Below are 18,543 nucleotides of genomic sequence, written 5' to 3' on the forward strand. Positions count from 1 at the left end.
TCTGCCCAGCTGTTTCAATGGCTGCGACCTCCTCTCTCTGTGGCTGGCTTTCTTTATCCCTCCTCGCCTCCCTCAGCCCCAACTTCAACCTATACCCTGGGCCCTACTTAAGAGTCCACAAGAGGATCTGCCCCACGGGGCGAGGTTCTGCACACGGAAGCCCAAGCACGAACCCTTTCCATGTGGAGTGTTCATATGGAAGATGGCCGCCACCAAGCAGGACCCGGTTGCAGCCCCTCGGCCATGCAGGTCGCGTTCTAAGTCCTCACAGGTTACCAACTGGACAGGGCAAACATAGGACGTGGCCCACACTGCAATGGGTTCTACAGGATTGCGCTGGAGACCCAGAGCCAAAACTGTCCCCTAAATCCCCAAAGCTGCTGGGCCTTGGGACCACTGGCGGCCCGCAGGAGAGTCCAGTGGAAGTGAAGTGAGGGCCGGCAAGACTACAGCACCAGGAGGGGTATGTGGTCCATGCCTAGCCAGGGCAGGGGAGCAAGGAAGTAGTCAGAGGGGGCTCCGCCTCCAAGCGTTGGCAGATGGGAGTCCTGCAGAGTGGGGACAGCAGTTCCCCAGGAGCAGGCTGCCAGAGACAGCTAGGGGTGGGGGCCAGGTGCATAACAGCCTGGATGCTGAAAGGAGGGGGGCTGCTGGTGCCTGCTCCTCTGTCCCCAGTGGGGTCTGCAGGGACTCTGACCCACTCTCCTACCACACGCTCTTGGCTTTAAGGGGAAATACCTGAAAGCCTGGGGAGGCACAGGATGGAAAGATGACTTTTTTTTTTTTTTTTTTTTGAGACAAGAGTCTTACTTTGTGGCCCAGGCTAGAGCGCAATGGCAAGATCTCAGCTCACTGCAACCTCCGCCTCCCAAATTCAAGTGATTCTCCTGCTTCAGCCTCCCGAGTGGCTGAGATTACAGGCGCCTGCTACCATGCTCAGCTAATTTTTTGTGTTTTTAGTAGAGACAGGGTTTCACCACGTTGGCCAGGCTGGTCTCGAACTCCTGAGCTCAAGCGATTTACCCGCTTTGGCCTCCCAAAGTGCTAGGGTTACAGGTGTGAGCCCCTGTGTCCAGCCAGAAAGATGACTTTCTATCTGTCAGGCTGGGGGTGGCCCGGTCAGTGTGGTGGGAGGGCCCATCCTCTTCTAAGCCGGGGCCAATGCTCTCCACAGGACAGTGGGTGCCAGCTGAGCAGCAGCCTGTCTGCGATGACCAGGCACTTCCTCTCCTACCTCACATGCCCCCAACAAGAATAGACACGGTCACTTCACATGTAGCCCACACCAGAACACACAAAACACCAGTGCAGGCTTTCTGTAAGCCTGCTGTCTCGCTTGCACACCTGAGCCTTTTTGGGAATCTCACTAACCCAGCTGGCCATCTTTCCCATTGTTGAGGGCTTCGCCCGTTTCCCCACACACTACCCTGCCTGGCCCTGGAGAAGTGGGCGGCTCTGAGCAAGGGAGGCAATGCTCCTGACAGGCACGGCTGAGGCAGATGGTACAGAGCACTGGGCTGTTTCTACACAGTGAACGGCTTCACGGCCCATGCTCCAATGTCTATTTTAAATTTAGAGCCAAAATCCTCGTGCCAAGATCTGTTCTTTTGGCACTCACCCATCTGCCCAGAGGAAAACCACCCAGTCAGGAGGCACAGCAATTCTGAGTGGTTTCCTAAATCTAATTTCAAATTTTGGTTCTTGGCAAGAAACCCCAGACCTGAAATCTCGAAAGAAGCCAGCCGGACCTGATCTGCCGCAGGTGGCTCTGATGCCGCAGGGCCAGGCCACACAGTGCCTGGGTGCAGCAGGGCACCAGGCCCATCCACTCAGGCTCGGGGCCATGGGCTGTGTCCTGCAGCTGCTCCTGTAGGCCCCAGATGACCTCCTGAGACTTCTCGTGGCGCTCCTCCAGGTCAGCCTTCTGACCCTCCAGCACGCTGACCTCACGCCTGCGAGCCCGCTCCATGTCCTTCCTCTCCTTCTCAAAGTTCCTTTTCAGTGCCGCAATTTCCCTTTCGTAGTAATTTACCTAAAACGAGAAACATGAGCCCCGTGGACCAGGAGGCCCTAAAAATGATCTGGCTGCTGACACAACACAGAAACACGAAGCCGCCTGGCACAATGTGCAAAGACCGGCAACCTGGCCCACTGAGGTGCCAGGGTGTGCTGAAGGGGACAGTGACATGAATGCTGGTGGTGCTCCCCAGGGCCTAGTGAGGTGCGAGTCACCTATTCCCCCTGAGGCAGGGCGGCACGCAGGGACAGGAAGCTCGGGGCTCACTAGAGCATCCGGCCAAGCACTGCAAGGGACACAGAGGGTAGAACGTTTGCAGAACCTCGGGGTGACTCTGAACAGTGTGGAGACCCTCAGTGGAAGGAGTACCATCCAACCATGGGTGGGCAGGGCTCATCGAAGCTTCCAGTTAATCCTTCAGGGATCCCCCAGGGCATGGCCGCAGGCAGCTCCACCTAGCTGCTACTCAGACGGAGGAACTGGACACATGACAATTGTGGACACTGTCCCTCAAAAGCCACCACAGTCTAGGAACAGAACAGGGCTAAGTTCATCCTGACAGCTTCATCCAGGACGGCCCTGGCCTCAAAGCCACTGAGCTACGTTGGGGGCAAATGCCAGGACACTCAGGCTTGGAGCACAGCCAGTAACTAATTCCCACCCATAGACTGGCAAGGAGGGCTAGCCACGGTGCTGCCTCAAGTGTCCCCTTGTGACACTCCAGAGCATCACACCATTCCCTTCCCGTCAGTCATCCTATGTCCTGTGTCCTTCCAAAGAGGGTTCGGGGAGCATGTCAGTTTTATTTGCATTTCCCTACAAACTTACCTCCCGACAGGGGCTCACAATGAGACAAAGGATTCCAGGGCAGACACACGTGGAAATGTCAGTGTGGCCAAGTAAAGCTGCCCGACACACAGCAGCTGCTCCCAAGGGCCCCACAGCCCCACGCTCACCTTGGTCTCCAGCTGGGTCCTGAGGTCTTGGTAATGCTCCTTCACCTGCTCCATCATCAGCTCCGTTTCTATACTCACTGGAACAGAATTACCCAGGAATGAAATGCCTGCAAACAAGAGGACACTTCCGTTTGTCACACTGAGGATGCCACGGGGGCCCCTTCCAAACCTTCCAATCTGATATTTGGGCAGCATCCATGAGGGGCAGGCGGTGCTGGCCGTGAGGATGACACTGCATCCTGAAAGTCAGCACTCCTCAGTACGCAGCATTCCGTTATTTACCATAACACTCAGAGATGAGAACAGGTAGCTCCCCACATCATTCACAGGAGCCCCTTCAGTCTCTAAAATACGCTGTGCTGTGGTACATTGACTGCACCCTAAATCCTGTTTGCTGAAGATGTCAGGGTCACGGAGGAAATGGAAGGATGGAGTGGGCTATGGCACAGCAGATCCCTGGTGGTGCAGAGCTTTAAGACGATGTGCAGATGACCAGAGCGCTGTGCACGGAGATTACCTATTTAGATAACCTTTTTTTGGTGGCCCTATGTTATTATTTCATCACACAAATGATGCCAGGTTCTGAGAGGCAAGTCTGGCACACTAACCCCTGCTGGAATTAGCGCTCTGAGGCTGATGGGCAGGGAGGTGTGACGGCCAGCGGCGTCCAGGTGGGACATCAATGGGGCTACAGACCCACAGTCACCACCCCGGGTACAGGCAATCCTGGATATGTGTGTTTCCGGGATGGGTGGCCGGCGGGGTCTTGCTCCTCCCTGCAGCTTCCTGAGAGTCTGCCAGCTGTCGGGGCTGCGCCTTGGGAGCCTGACTCCAATCCAGGAGCCAGCAAGGGAGGGGGTGCCTTAGGGGTCCCGGGAGGTCGGTCTCACATGCACAAAAGCCCCCACTAGGCTCCCCTAGGAGGTTCCCATATTGCCCATTTTTTTTATTTTATTGAGTAAACAGTCTCAGGGCAAAAGGAGAACTCTGAAGTTCTCCCAGGGTTACAGATGGCAGCAAAATCTTCTCTGAGGGGCTGAGGTTGCCATGACGGGGGAGCGAGGGAAGCAGCTGGGACTGCTGGGTCCCCATGGGCTCCTGTCATAGCCGTGGACACAGAGCCACGTGCACTGAATGCTGCTATTGGGTGGGCAGAGGCCACCCCATCCTCCAAAAGGAGCACTGCAGACCTCAAGGGCGGCTGCAGCACCTGGATCCCCATTCTCTCTGCAGAGGAGCCAGAGACACTTCGATGTGGGTTCTGGGGCCTCTGGGTCCATGGAGTTTGTCCTAGTCCCATTGGCTGGGAGCACAGGGGCACTCGGTCAGGTGGGGCCGCTCCCCTTGGTGCCTGGTGCCTCCCTGCCTCGCTGAGACTTGGGGGGTGGCGCCAGCTACCACATCACACAGAAGCAGCAAGGGCAAGCCCGACAGCCTCCGTCTGAATAGGCCTGAGTACTGGGAGGCCCCAGCACATTCACCGGGATTTAGCTCTTCAGTCTCAGCAAATACCGTGTCACTGAAACAGCTCTCAGATGTGGGAAGAGCCTGGGCCAGACCTGGGGCTGCCCAGCCTCAGCCTCCCTTCCTCCTCCCTCTCCAGGTGACCTTCCATGTTGCAAGGTCACCCTGTGGCATCACTGGATCCTCCTTGGAAAGACCCTGCAGAGCAGACCACCTCCCTTCAGGTCACAGCAACATCATCATCTTCATCTCCACTCTCCTTTCCTGGCTCTGGGCCTTGGTGTCAACAGCAGGCCTTGGGTCAGCCCCCTTCCAGGGACAGGCTCCTACCTGCTGGGCCGAGTCCAGAGAGCTGCCGTCTGCACCCACCCGGGCTCCATGAGGGGCTGTGCTGGTTTTTGGGCAGCCGCGCCCACAGGCCTTCCAGCTCAGCTTGCAGCTCATCGTTGCGGTCCTGCAGGTCCTGCAGGGACAGAGCCAGACACCTCCTCTAGCAGCTGCAGCTATTCAGCCCAGCGAGATGGCTGAGCTAGCCTCCAGGAGGGTCCCCTGCAGGTGAGGTGCACTGTGAGGTGACAGCCTGTTGCTTCCCAGCTTCCAGCAGGAAACCATCTGGATTTTAAGTCGCTAACGACATGGTGAGATAAGCCAAAACAAAGGTCCTTTCTTGACTTTCTCTGCCCTACATCACTTTTAAAAACTTTTATTTTTACTTTATTTATTTAGAGACAGAATCTTGCTCTGTTCCTTAGGCTGGAGTGCACTGGTGCAATCTCAGCTCACTTCAGCCTCCTCCTACCAGGTTCAAGTGATTCTCCTGCCTCAGCCTCCCAAGTAGCTCGGATTACAGGTGTGCGCCACTACGCCTGGTTAATTTGTTTATTTATTTTTGTATTTTTAGTAGAGACAGGGTTTCACCATGTTGGTCAGGTTGGTCTCAAACTCCTGGCCTCAAGCGATATGCCCGCCTCAGCCTCCCAAAGTGCTGGGATTACAGGCGTAAGCCACCATGCCCAGCCCTTCCATCACTTTCTATCACTGGATATATGGGAGGTACCCAAAGAAAAAAGCGAGGCGGCTACTGGGGAGAAATGTAGAAAATGCAGAGTACGGCTGGGCATGGTGGCTCACGTCTATAATCCCAGCACTTTGGGAGGCTGAGGTCGGCAGATCATGAGGTCAAGAGATCGAGACCATCCTGGCCAACATGGCGAAACCCCATTCTCTACTAAAAATACAAAAATTAGCCGGGCATGGTGGTGGGTGCCTGTAATCCTAGCTACTCGGGAGGCTGAGGCAGGAGAATCACTTTAACCTGGGAGGCATAGGTTGCAGTGAGCCGAGATCATGCCACTGCACTCCAGCCTGGTGACAGAGCGAGACTCTGTCTCAAAAAAAAGAGAAAATAAAATGCAGAGTAATGTCACCACCAGAAGCTACAGTCTTTGTTGGAACCGCAGTGGTGCTGCAGTGTGCACGTTGCATGTCAGGCAGTGCCCTGAGTAAGGGTAGGATTCCTTCCTCAGTGGTTGCTGAATTTGCAAAGGGTTCTGCAGCTTTAACCACCAAAGAAACCATTTGCTTCAGATCATATGCCGCAAAGCAGAGAAGAACATGTCAGAAAGAAGTGATGATGTTGGTAAGCAGACACTGGACCAAGTGGAGGCTGCGTAGGCGACGGGAAGGCTAGGACACCGTGGCAGCGTGATGCTAAATCCAGGGAAAATTCTGATGAAGGCAGGATATTTGCATGGTCTTAAAGTTTCTCTCTGCTGACTGTGTATTATTAATAGTTGCAGGGGAGAAAAAGTGGTGATTACAGAGCAGAGAAACCAGGTGACACCTCGGTTGAGACATCAGATGCAACACCAGCGAGCAGGGTACATCACCACCCACGTGCTGTGCCAGTCGAGGACGCACAGCCTCAGGGCTGTGAACGGGAAACATCAGAAACACACAAAACAAGAACGTTGCTATGAAAAAGCGAGGAGGACAACATTCTTCAAAAATATCAATGTCATAAAGAAAGGAAATGAGTCAGAGTAAAGGACATTAAAGAAACCACCTGGCCCCGGGTGGATGCACTGAGGGAAGCGGAACTCGGCCAGCAGGTAATATGTTGCTTCGATGGCAGTTCATGAAGCTAGCAAGCATGCCTCAGTCATGGAGAAAATATTCAGTCGGGTGTTGGAAAACTTACTCTCCAGGAAATAAAAGCCCTCGCTTGTGGCTTTTACAAATTTCTGTGGTTTAAAGCCTGCATCAATTTGAAGCCTACCAAAGGCTTAATAAGCAACTTGCAAATCCTTGAACTCTGCATGATCACCTGTAGCAGCAGGAAGCTGCACAGCACTGCCAGCAAAACAGGAGGAAGTGTTTCTTTTTTTTTTTTTTTTTGAGATGGAGTCCCGCTCTGTCGCCCAGGCTGGAGTGCAGTGGTGCGATCTTGGCTCACTGCAAGCTCCGCCTCCCGGGTTCACGCCATTCTCCTGCCTCAGCCTCCCGAGTAGCTGGGACTACAGGTGCCCACCACCACGCCCAGCTAGTTTTTGTATTTTTAGTAGAGATGGGGTTTCACCGAGTTAGCCAGGCTGGTCTTGATCTCCTGACCTCGTGATACGCCCGCCTCAGCCTCCCAAAGTGCTGGGATTACAGACGTGAGCCACTGCGCCTGGCAGAGGAAGCGTTTCTTAGGAAGTGCACACAAGCACTGGGCCGTGAAGGGTCAGGATGTGAGTATCCGACCCTCGGATGCTAAATCATGATGTTTAGTATCTTTATGGGTACTTATACACCTTTATTAGGTAATGTATTCATATTCGGAGAGAGTTTTCATATATTCTGGATCCAAGTCTTTTATCAGATAAATACATAATTCACAAACATTTACTCCCATTTGTGTCTTTTGATCAATGGGTCTTAATTTTTACTAAATCAAACATTATTATTGTAAAAATCTATTATGAACTAGGCTTTAGAAGGTATAGTAAATAAAACTTGGATATCGTGAAGATCACAGCGTTTTCTCCTTTTCTCAGTGGATTCTCCAGTGTTTTGTCCAGGGCCAGGTGCTGCCTTCAGTTGTCCTGTTCCTTTAACGTCCTTGACTCTGAAACATTCCCACAGCCTTTCTTTGTCTTTTATGACATTGATAATTTTGAAGAACACTGTTCTTCCAGCCCATTTTTCATAGAAATGGTCTCATGTTGGGGTTTGCTGATGTGTCCTTTGGATTACTTGAGGCTGTGGTTCAGAAATAACGATGTCTACACGTTCACACCCACACCAACAAGCCAATGAGCGGGTATGCGAAGGCAGAGCCAACGGGGTGAAGTGTGAACAGGTGCATGTGGGTAAAAGGTACACAGACAGGTGTTCTGTGCACTAGTTTTGTTTGTAACTATGAAAGTTTGAAATTGTTTTCATATAAAAAGTTTTTAAATGTTCTAAATGTTAGTTTGAAACAGACAAAAAATATCCAAAAAAAGGAAAGGGGAAATATCTGAATAAACAGGTTAGCATTTAAATATAAAATATCTCTGCTGTTTCAAAAAATAAAATTGAAAGAACCCCAGATGAAAAGAATAGCATGTCTTTAAATAACAGAATCATGTTAAAGAAAGAAGGGTTTTTTTTTTTTTTTGACGGAGTCTAGCTCTGTCACACAGGCTGGAGTGCTATGGCCCGATCTCAGCTCACTGCAAGCTCCGCCTCCCAGGTTCACGCCATTCTCCTGCCTCAGCCTCCCGGGTAGCTGGGACTACAGGCACCGCCACGTCACCCGGCTAGTTTTTTTTGTACTTTTTAGTAGAGACGGGGTTTCACCGTGTTAGCCAGGATGGTCTCGATCTCCTGACCTCGTGATCCGCCCGTCTCGGCCTCCCAAAGTGCTGGGATTACAGGCTTGAGCCACCACGCCCGGCCAGAAGGGTTTTACATTTGAAAAATCCAGGGCACTAAAGGAACCTATTAATGGCAGGTTATCTCTAGGTTCTGAGTCTGCTCCAGCAGCTACAAGAGGAGGAAGCCGGCAGCCCACATGCAGCTGCAGTCCTAGCAGTGCACTGTCTGGACCCCATCCGCACGGCAGGCCCCGCCCACCCCACACACACCAGTCGAGGCAGAAGGAAGGTGACGCCGCTCAGCACACGCAGGATTCTCAAAAGGAGAATGAGACGTGCAGGGAATGATGGCAGGGTGCCCAGACGGAGGCAAACCACAGACAGGAAGGGGGAAGCACAGCCACTGAAAACGCAAGCTCGGGCTCACCTCGATCCTCTGGGGTTGCAAAGCAACGTGCAGCAGGACAAAGTCAGGGTCACTTTACATGGGAGGGAGATCACTCACAGTGAATCGAGAACAGACCCTTAACATCGAACAGCAATGCTTTCTCTGGTTCTCTGGCTATAGGGCAGCCCGTGACTTACCAGCTTCACAGACAGATATTTTCTCCATAATACCTGCTCAAATTTCAAATTTCACATCGATTGCTCACCTAACAATGACCATCACAGTGTCCCCAGAAACAATCACAGATTTTCAGCATGGGGTGATGTGGCCTTAAGATTCACACATGGAAAGAATGAGCTGTAACTAAAACCAGTTGTGCTGTGGCATCACCACCCAAGGTAACTACAGATTATCCACCGGGTAAAATTAAGTCAGTTTCAGATCATCACCTGTTCATATAGTTATAAACTATGGTTGCCCAACTTGAAAATTTTTATTAAAATTATTACTAAAGCTAACTTGCAGGAGAAATGAATGAGTGAACAGTAAGCAAGCTCTACTGATACCTTCAGATTTTTTTCTCGTTTTTGCTGGGTGGGGGGAGCAGATTATAAGTTATTTGTGGATGCATGTGACTTATCTCTGTTCACCTGGCAATGCCGCCTGGAGAGAATTCCATGCCTAAAATCATCCACTTCCATGTTATTTTCAAGCCTATACAGGGTTCTGTTAGAACAACAGTCATAACATACCCACCAGCCATTCCCGATGCTGAGCGCTTGGCTGGGTTCAGTGCCTACTGTTATAACTTGTTTGGACCTAACCCTCCGTATGCCAGGATGTAAGAGGGGCAGGTGGGTCAAGGACTGGGGTTTTGATGGTGAAAAAAATGTTTCTGTGTAAGTTTTGCAAAAATTAACTTTTGCTAAGTTAAAACCTAACAAGGAGCTGCCTATGAAAGAACCATGTGGTGAATGACTAGAGATAAAGTAACTTTTCTGTATTGTTAATAATCAACCCAACTCAACTCTAGTTTGTTTTCTTCTACACAGAATTTTCTTCAAGAGGATGGGTCCTGTGGGGTGAGACCCACGGGGCGCTGGCTGGGCCAGCCATCGGCTCATCTGCGAGGCGGCCTTCAAGGCACTGGAACCGGGCTTTCCTCACAGAACCATTCTTGCAGATCTAGGGAAACACCTGAGCTTTAAAACATTCCACGGTCTCTGCATGCTCAGGTGAGCAGGGAGGGGAAGAAATGGAGGCTTTGGAATGCCCCAGAACCTGGCAGCTTGCATTCAAAATGTGCCAAGGAGGGTGGTGGTCCAACTGCAGGCTCTGAACCTGAACAGTCAGTCACTCTGTGTCCGACAGAACCAGAAACACAGGCTGTGAGGGTGGACGTCCAGGCCTCCCAGCAGCCCACACGTGGCCCAGCGGGGCAGATGAATGTGTGGCACGTTGGGGTGTGAAGTGACTTCTTTGCGCTCATTCTCTTTTTTTTGTGGGGGAAGGAGTCTCGCTCTGTTGCCCAGGCTGGAGTGCAGTGGCGCAATCTTGGCTCACGGCAATCTCCGCCTCTTGGGTTCAAGTGATTCTCCAGCCTCAGCCTCCTGAGTAGCTGGGACTACAGGCGTGCACCACCACGCCCAGCTAATTTTGTATTTTTAGTAGAGATGGGGTTTCACCATCTTGGCCAGGCTGGTCTTGAACTCCTGACCTTGTGGGCCACTGCTTCCAGCCTCCTTGCGCTCATTCTCTTTCGGGGTACATGGCAATTCCAGATGCTCTGCGTCATGTGATATCACGAGGGACTGACGCAGCAGCAGGTTTGAGCATCCCGTCCTCCGTTGGGCCGGCCAGTGAGGAGGCTGGCAAGAATGCAACACCACAGCACATGCCTGGCTAGTTTGTCTTTCTTTTGGAAAACAGCTATGTTCCCCAAAATAGGCTGTTTATGCTAACCTATTATTACGTTATTATTCTTAAATAAAATAATAAATTTAAAAAATTTTCGCTTTAATTTTTTACCATGGTAAATATTAAATTTAATCCACATAACCTACATCAACAAAAGCTCTTTGGGGTCCTTGAGAACGTTAAGGGTGTACGCGGGTCCTCCTGGGTTTAAGATTCATTCACTGTGTCCACTGTGCCCTGCACTCCTGTGTCTCCAACTGACAAACGGACACGCGTGGCATGTTTGGCCCAGGAAAGCTAAACATGAACAACAGAAGACGACAATGCCCTGCATGGTGCCTGGACACACAGAGGTGGCCTTCAGGATAGGTGGCAACGAGAGCCAGGGACCCCTAAGTCTAGGAGTGTGGCAAGGCCATGGTCGAGAACAGCCGCAAGCAGAGGCTCTCCCTGGAGCAGACACTCCTGCGTTCCTGTGAACCACCTGCGTGTGGAGACCCAGAGCCTGGACATGAGACTACAAGGCAGACAGAGCGGGGCACGTACCCGGCACTTGAGCTCGTATTCCTTCAGGACTGCTGCGAACCGCTCCTCCTGGGCCAGGAGCTCTGCACTCTGTGGCTCCAGCTGAAAGTCAGACACGCAGGAAGTCACGGGTGGGCCTCGGACAGAGGAGGGACCTGCTTCTCCAGCCCCTGGGCTCCAAGAACCTGCCCAGCTTCCGCCAACACCAGGCGCTGCATCTCCAGGTACAGCTGCCATGCCCCCTCCTTCTCTCTACTCCCCCGTCTAGAAGGTCACAAGGCAGAAGGATTTTCCAGATTTATCTAAGGTGACCACACTCATCCCTGGAGCCCAGACCCTGGCCCTGGGCAGCCCCTCTCCCCGTCCCCCTCCCAAGGTGACAGCCAGGGAGGGCCCTGCTCTCCCTCCACGCCCCCCACCACTGAAGCTGTCGCTAGCGAGCAGCTGTGCTGCGCGGGCAGACAGCCCCCCACATCGTCATGCAGAGGAAGCAGAGGGAAGGCCTCACGCTGACTTTCTCTTCATTCAAAATTTTAGGAGAAGACCGAATTCCGTTACCTGCCGCATCTCTCCCCACCACCCCCGCCACCCCCACTCTGCCCAGCAGGCCCTTCCCTCTGGAGGTGACTGTCAGCAAAGGGACGTGCCTTGTCCTTCAGCACAAACTCCAGGTCCTTCTGCAGCCTCAGGGTCAGCCTCTCCGAATCTGAAAGCTTTTCTGCCACTTCCACAATCTCCTTCTGTAGGCGACTGTTTTCCTAGGAGACACAGGCCAGTGGCTCATCAGGCTCCTGCAGGACGGAGGGGATGTGTGCAGGAGGCAGGTGAGAGGCTTGCTCCCCACAGCACTGGGCATCAGGAAAGAACCCCCACCCGCCGCTCACGAGGCACCTGGTGCTGTGCAGGCGGCTGTGCCGGGGATGGCCCCCAGCCTCCCAGGACAGACCCCAGAGCCCACCCAGACTGTGGCTACCCCATCGTCTTCACTTCTCTTGTCCCCTCCCTTACTCTGTGCTCAGAAAGGCCATGAGTCATACAAGAAAGGGTGGGGAGCTGGGTGCAGTGGCTCACGCCTGTAATCCCAGCACTTTGGGAGGCCGAGGTGGGCAGATCACAAGGTCAGGAAATCAAGACCATCCTGGCTAACATGGTGAAACCCTGACTCTACCAAAAATACAAAAAATTAGCCAGGCGTGGTGGCGGGAGCCTGTAGTCCCCACTACTCAGGAGGCTGAGGCAGGAGAATGGTGTGAACCTGGGAGGCGGATCTTGCAGTGAGCTGAGATCGCACCACTGCACTCCAGCCTGGGCGACAGAGCGAGACTCCATCTCAAAAAAAAAAAAAAAAAATGAAAAGAAAAAAAAAAAGAAAGGGTGGGGAATACAAAAGCATTGCAAAAGTATTACAGAAAAGGCATCCTTCCAGAGCCATACCTAAACCATCGATCTGATATTGCACCAGGACAGCTCAGATGGCCGTCGCTGGGGCAGGAGGCAGCATCTGCAGACGATGGGGGACTGCGGTGAGAAGAGTGGAGAGCAAGACTGTTTGGGGGCTCAGGCTGCTCAGTCCCTCCTTCCAGGAGGTGGGGCAGGTGTGGGGAGTTAGGAGAGGAGGACACAGGTGGGAGCAGAGCAGGAACCAGCACAGGAAGGACCAGCACCTCTGTCCCACTGCAATGCCTCACTGGAGTCAATGTCAGGCGACAGGTGTGAGACACTCACCAAAGCCCATCAAACCCCATCAGCTCCAGGCCACAAACCCAGCCTCAGGCAGGCTGGGCTTTAGGTTCTGGTCGCTTTGCTGCCCCCACAGGTGTTCCTGGTTTCTGGGGTTGAAGCACTGCTGGCTGCGGGTGCTGGTCCTCCCTGACCTCAGGTCCACCTGGCCCAGGGCAGAGAGTGGGAGTGGCGGGGAAGGCGGGGCAACATCCTGCTGGCAAGCCAGGACCCCTTCTGCTCTGCAGCGCGTGGGACACCTCAGGCCCTGCTCCCTCAGGCCCTGCCCTGAAACATAAGCTTGAGGGCACTGGCAGGTGTGATCTGGATCCTCAGCCAGGATGACATGGGTGTGGGGAACGCTCAGGCTCCCCCCAGCTTCTTGGATGCGCTGGGGATGCCCCTACCTTCAGGGCCAGGGTCAGCTTCTCACGGAGGCCAGCCTCCTCAGCCTGCAGGCGCCCCACGTCCCACTCTAGCGCGGCCCTCTGCTTGTGGGCCTGCTCCCAGAACAGCTCTCGCTCTGCCTCCACCTCAGACCGCAGGAAGCTCAGCCTTTCCCGGTACCCCTGCTCTAGGTGCCTGTAACATGTCACACATCACACATCAGACATGTCATTTCAGGTCCACCCAGGCCCACGTCACCACCTTCCTAGCCTCCCCCCTCTCAGAAACGCCCCTGTCCTCAGCACATGCAGGGCCGTCCTGCCTTGGCTGAGCTGCCCATGCTGGGAGGCAAATCTGAGGGTTGGTGCTCCTCCCTCAGGGGCTGGTGGAGGTGACCCCAGACAAGGGGATCTGGTGGGTCACATGGCAAATGCCACCAGCTGCCCCCTCACAGCGAGGAGCACAGCTCCCTGGGCTGAGTCCCAAGGTGGCCCCTCCACCCGATGTGCATGGCAAGCAACAGCCCTTTAAAGACTTTTGATACCAAATGCACATGAAAATCACCTCCCTCCCAAAGAGGGAGGCAGCATGAAACCCATGGACAGTGAATTCCCAAAGCAATCCGAGGAAGAGGTGGGGGGTATTTTTTTCTCAGATGCTACATTCATCTTTTGCAATAACCACTTCCATTAGCAGGAAAAACAGTGTTCAACGCTCAATCTCATCTCTGAAACAGCAGCTTCACAGGAATTCTCGGACCACGTCTACCCAGACTGAAGACCAGCGAGGCCCCGATTCTGCAGAAGCCTGGTGACGCCCATAACCAAGTCCGAGACACCTGGGCCCCAGAGCCCGGGCTTTTAATCTTGGCTCAGAACTTTAAAGAAACAACACTCTAAAGGGAAGAGTATGAAGGAAGTACAATAATCTGAGTAATATAATACTCCACAAATCTTTTGGGGTAGTGTTACAGCTACGTATTTTCTATCAGCCTACTCTTTTTTTTTTTTTTTTTTGAGACTCCCTCAGGGGCTGGTGGCCCAGGGAGTGCAGTGGCCCAGGCTGGAGTGCAGTGGCCGGACCTTGGCTCACTGCAAGCTCCGCCTCCTGGGTTCACGCCGTTCTCCTGCCTCAGCCTCCCAAGTAGCTGGGACTACAGGCGCCGGCCACCATGCCCGGCTAATTTTTTGTATTTTCTAGTAGAGACGGGGTTTCACCGTGTTAGCCAGGATGGTCTCAATCTCCTGACCTCATGATCTGCCCGCCTCGGCCTCCCAAAGTGCTGGGATTACAGGCATGAGCCACTGTGCCCTGCCACAACATGGTATCATTTTTTAAGAATTATGTGCATAGAAAAAAAGGTGAAAGACATATAGAAAATGTAAACAGTGATACCCCCTGGAACGTGAGATTTCTGGGTTTATCTTTCCTTTAATTGTATTTTCTAAAATGTGTGCAATAAACATATATCACTCATTACGTTTATAATGAGGAAAACCTAATGCAATAATAAAAGCTACTTACAGAAACCTACTTATAACTCCCACTGCTCATGGGACAAAACCCAAGCTCTCAGGGCCACGTGGGTTCTGAGGCTGCAGCTCAGCACCTCTAATGCATCCCTTCACCAGGTTCAAGGACAGAGGTGCTGCCTTAGTGTTTCCAATCCTCTAATCCTGGGGAAGACAATTCACACAAGTCTTTCCAAATGGTTGGGAGAGAATCAAGCTATACATGTGTGGACAGAAGCAAATCAGTTATCAGTTACTCAAACTGAGTATGAAAGTCAACTTACTTCCAGCTTTGAACACAAGTGTCTCACAAGGAGCACCCTTGTCTAGGAGCTCTGCTAACTGCCAGGCTGGGATGAGGCTGTGCTCGGGAGAGAGAGGTTGCTGGAGGTCAGAGCCCAGCCCCTTAGGTCCTGAGAGGCAGCACCAAGATACCTGTGGCACCAACAGGGATAGCTGGATCCTGACACTCAGGATGAAAGTGAGAGACAGACGAACTGAGCTTACAATAGAGCCATCAGGACAAAGGAGGGGGCATCCAGGGAGAGGAAATGAGTTCCTGGAGCTCCCCGTGGGTCTCCCTGACATACCTTCAGCTCCTAAATGTTAGCAACTGTCCTCTGTGGAGATCCAAACTGGCCTCATGTGCGCCCTGGAAGGCAGGGAGCTATGAGAACGTCTTAAGCAACAAAGCCAAGGTCACCTCCCCTAGGGGTCGGGGGGCATCTTTTGGTCCCTCCTCTAGGAATTCCTCAGCCAGGTGGGAATGATGACGCTGCAAGGCTGGCCCGGAATAGCTCAGCTGACGGAGACCATAGAGACTCTTCCTGCCCACAGGAGCAGGGACATACAGCTTCCTAATGAAATGCCTTCCATGCTCAGGGCAGGGAACTCGGGCCTTGAGGCCTGGCCCAGCTCTTCCACGTGGAGGGCAAGGGCCCCAACCACTGCCTGTACCTGTCCCTGTACCTGGTTTTTGGCCTCACCAGACACCTCCTCATGTTTGGTAAAAGGAGACTTAACTTTTAGCTTCCCTGAAAATGACCACTGTCCTATAGGGGCTTCTCACCACCACCACAGGAGCCAGTGGCACCAAGAACGTACACTCCAGGGGGCCCACAGGCCACAGAGGCCCCATGCACTCACACAGCACCCCCTACTGCACCCCACAGGCCCCACGCACACTCATAGCACCCACATGGCACCACACAGGCTCCATATATACTCAGTACCCCCGCTGCACCCCACAGGCCCCACACATGCACACAGTACTCTCCACTGCACCCCTCTAGCCCCAGAACACTCACAGTACCCCCACTGCACCCCACAGGCCCCAAGCACGCTCAAAGCACCCACATGGCACCATACGGGCCCCACATATACTCACAGCATCCCCAGTGCACCCCACGGGCCCCACGCACTTGCACTGCACCACCGCTGCACCCCACATACCTGAGGCCCCATGCATGCTCACAGCACCCTCATTGGACCCCACATGCCCTTGCACTCCACAGGCCCCACGCACTCACACTAACTCCTCACACCATGTAGAGGCGCATGTAGATCTGGATCTGCTGTGTACGGCCATCCCCAGCCAGCACTGGAAGGAAAGAAGACTTGGGAGGTGCAGGCGAACAGAGGTGGGGTGAGGCCCTGCCCTGTCCCAGCCACCCCTATGGACTGAACCACATAGAGGTGGCGGCTGCAGGAGGTGCAACAGGGATGCCCTTCTGCCCAGAACAGATCCGTGGAAACCCTGAGGATATGGGTTATGGAGATGGGGGGTCCACTGGTCTTAGAGCTGGCCCCGGACTGTGCCTGGCTCTGGGAGGCCTGAAGGAAAGTGGCTGGGCTCTGCCCTCAAGCTTCTCCCACCTGAGACTCTTGCTCCCCAGAAGGCTGACCAGTGGCCTTCGGCTGTCCCAGAAACAGTGTAAGGCCAGAAGGGAGACCTGGGCATCAGCTTCACACACCCACGCTCATTGCTGCAGGACTGGGCCGGTTCCTGAGCTGCTCTAGGACTCAGTTTGTTTGGCTGAACAATGGGAATAAATGGTCTATTTGGTCCCAGTGGCCGTTAAGTGAGACAACAACCCCTGGTGCACACAGGAGACACACCACAGCCGTCTTACCAACCAAAATCACTTCCCCAGAGGCCATGGGCCCATCAGTAGCCCCTCAACCCCTGGACCCCCAGCTGCACAACAAAGATGCTCAGGGTTTCTTTGGTGAAGGAGAAGCAGCTTCAGGCTTCAGCCCGTGGTGCAGCTGGCACAATTCCAACATGCGACGTGGCCAGCGGCCGGGCTCCCATCTGCAGGCTCACCCTGGGGACCCTGCAGCACCCTAGGCAAACTGCCCGCATCCCTGGAGGGTGCCACACCACATGGCTCCACCGTGCATAGCTCTTCTCTGCGAGCCCCGCTCAGCTGAGCCACCGCCACCAGGGCCATGGCAGTGAGTGCTGTGTCTGTGTTGTGCAATGCACAGGGTGGGCCGACCTGCAGACCAAGAACCCAAGGGTGTGGGGACAACAGGGCCAGGACTGTGGCCTTGGGCAGACCTCCCGAGCCACCAGAGGACCCACTGACAAGGGAGAATGGCAGGGAGGCCAGCCATGTCTTGCTGCCCCTGCCCAAGAGCTGTGACTCGGAGCCAGGAAAGCCTGTCCTGAGCTCCCCCTGGAGGACCCCCCAGGCATACACAAACTTCAGGTGAACAGCAGCTGAGCCCTGGCAGACGTGTGCCCCACCAATAACACAGAGAAACCCCTCTCCCTGCCTGAGCCTGGGGCACCCTCTTGGGTGGGATTTCCTCAGATGTTCTGTTCACAAAGCAGTGCGGTGGTTGTATCCTTCAACAAATCAGAAATCTAAGGCCAGGCGCGGTGGCTCACACCTGTAATCCCAGCACTTTGGGAGGCCGATGGGGGTGGATCAAGTCAGGAGTTGGTCAGCCTAGCCAACATGGTGAAACCCCATCTCTACTAAAAATGTAAAAATTAGCCGGGTGTGGTGGCGGGCGCCTGTAATCCCAGCTATTTGGGAGGCTGAGGCAGAACTGCTTGAACCTGGGAGGTGGAGGTTGCAGTGAGCCAAGATCGCGCCACTGCACTCCAGCCTGGGCTACAGAGGGAGATTCCATCTCAGAAACAAAAACAAAACTCAAAACAAATCAGAAATCCTTTTCTCTGGTCTATCCAGCCACTGTTCCACCCAGCCTTCTGTTCCCACACCGGGGTCACTACAGCTGTGATACCTGGAGTTGGGTTCCTTCTCTGGGCTCCTTCTACCTCCTGGGCCAAAAGGAAGCCATTGCCAGCCCTTGCAACACAGCCACCTGCCTCTCGCATCACAGGCATGCAGCTAGGGGCAGAAAGGCTTGGCTTGTGTGAGAAAGAGACCAGCAAAGCAAGGGCAGGAGGCAGGACCTCCTCAGCCCACGGGGACGCAGCCAGGGCCAGGCACTGCACCAATCCCCGGAAGAGCAGGGCTCCACTTTCTCAAGGTTTTGCCCCCTGGATTCCCCCTGGCTCAGGTGAAATAGGGGGGTCTCCACTCAGCCACACTCGCAGCTCTGGCCCCTGGCAGCCCTGTGTCCACTACCTGCCCTCAAAGGGGCTGGGGAGGCCCGGGTAAGAATCCTGGGCCCAGAACCCACTTGATTTTCTTCTCGGTGAGCTGCTCCAGGGCAGAGTGGCAGTCATCCATCTCTTTCACAAACTCCAGGTTCCTCTTCTCGGCCCTCTCCAGGTCCTGTCTTGCCTTGTCACGTTCCCTCACCAGCTGCTCCACCTGCCCTCTGCCACAGGAAGGAG

The 18,543-nt window shown here is 53.8% G+C and overlaps 1 protein-coding gene across 1 annotated transcript in view; it reads right to left on the reverse strand.

Annotated features, from left to right (window-relative positions):
* NINL (ninein like) overlaps positions 1–18,543 on the reverse strand; it is a 129,594-nt gene that overhangs the window by 22,422 nt on the left and 88,629 nt on the right. Inside the window, exons 10-16 of the mRNA XM_023193474.2 lie at positions 18,387–18,527; positions 13,236–13,410; positions 11,757–11,867; positions 11,131–11,211; positions 4,768–4,900; positions 2,974–3,080; positions 1,749–2,032 (exon numbers count right to left, since the gene is read on the reverse strand). Coding sequence (XP_023049242.2) covers positions 1,749–2,032; positions 2,974–3,080; positions 4,768–4,900; positions 11,131–11,211; positions 11,757–11,867; positions 13,236–13,410; positions 18,387–18,527 — 1,032 coding nt within the window. The remainder of the gene's footprint in view (positions 1–1,748; positions 2,033–2,973; positions 3,081–4,767; positions 4,901–11,130; positions 11,212–11,756; positions 11,868–13,235; positions 13,411–18,386; positions 18,528–18,543) is intronic.

Source organism: Piliocolobus tephrosceles, chromosome 20 (genome assembly GCF_002776525.5).
Source record: "Piliocolobus tephrosceles isolate RC106 chromosome 20, ASM277652v3, whole genome shotgun sequence".
Classification (NCBI taxonomy): domain Eukaryota; kingdom Metazoa; phylum Chordata; class Mammalia; order Primates; family Cercopithecidae; genus Piliocolobus; species Piliocolobus tephrosceles.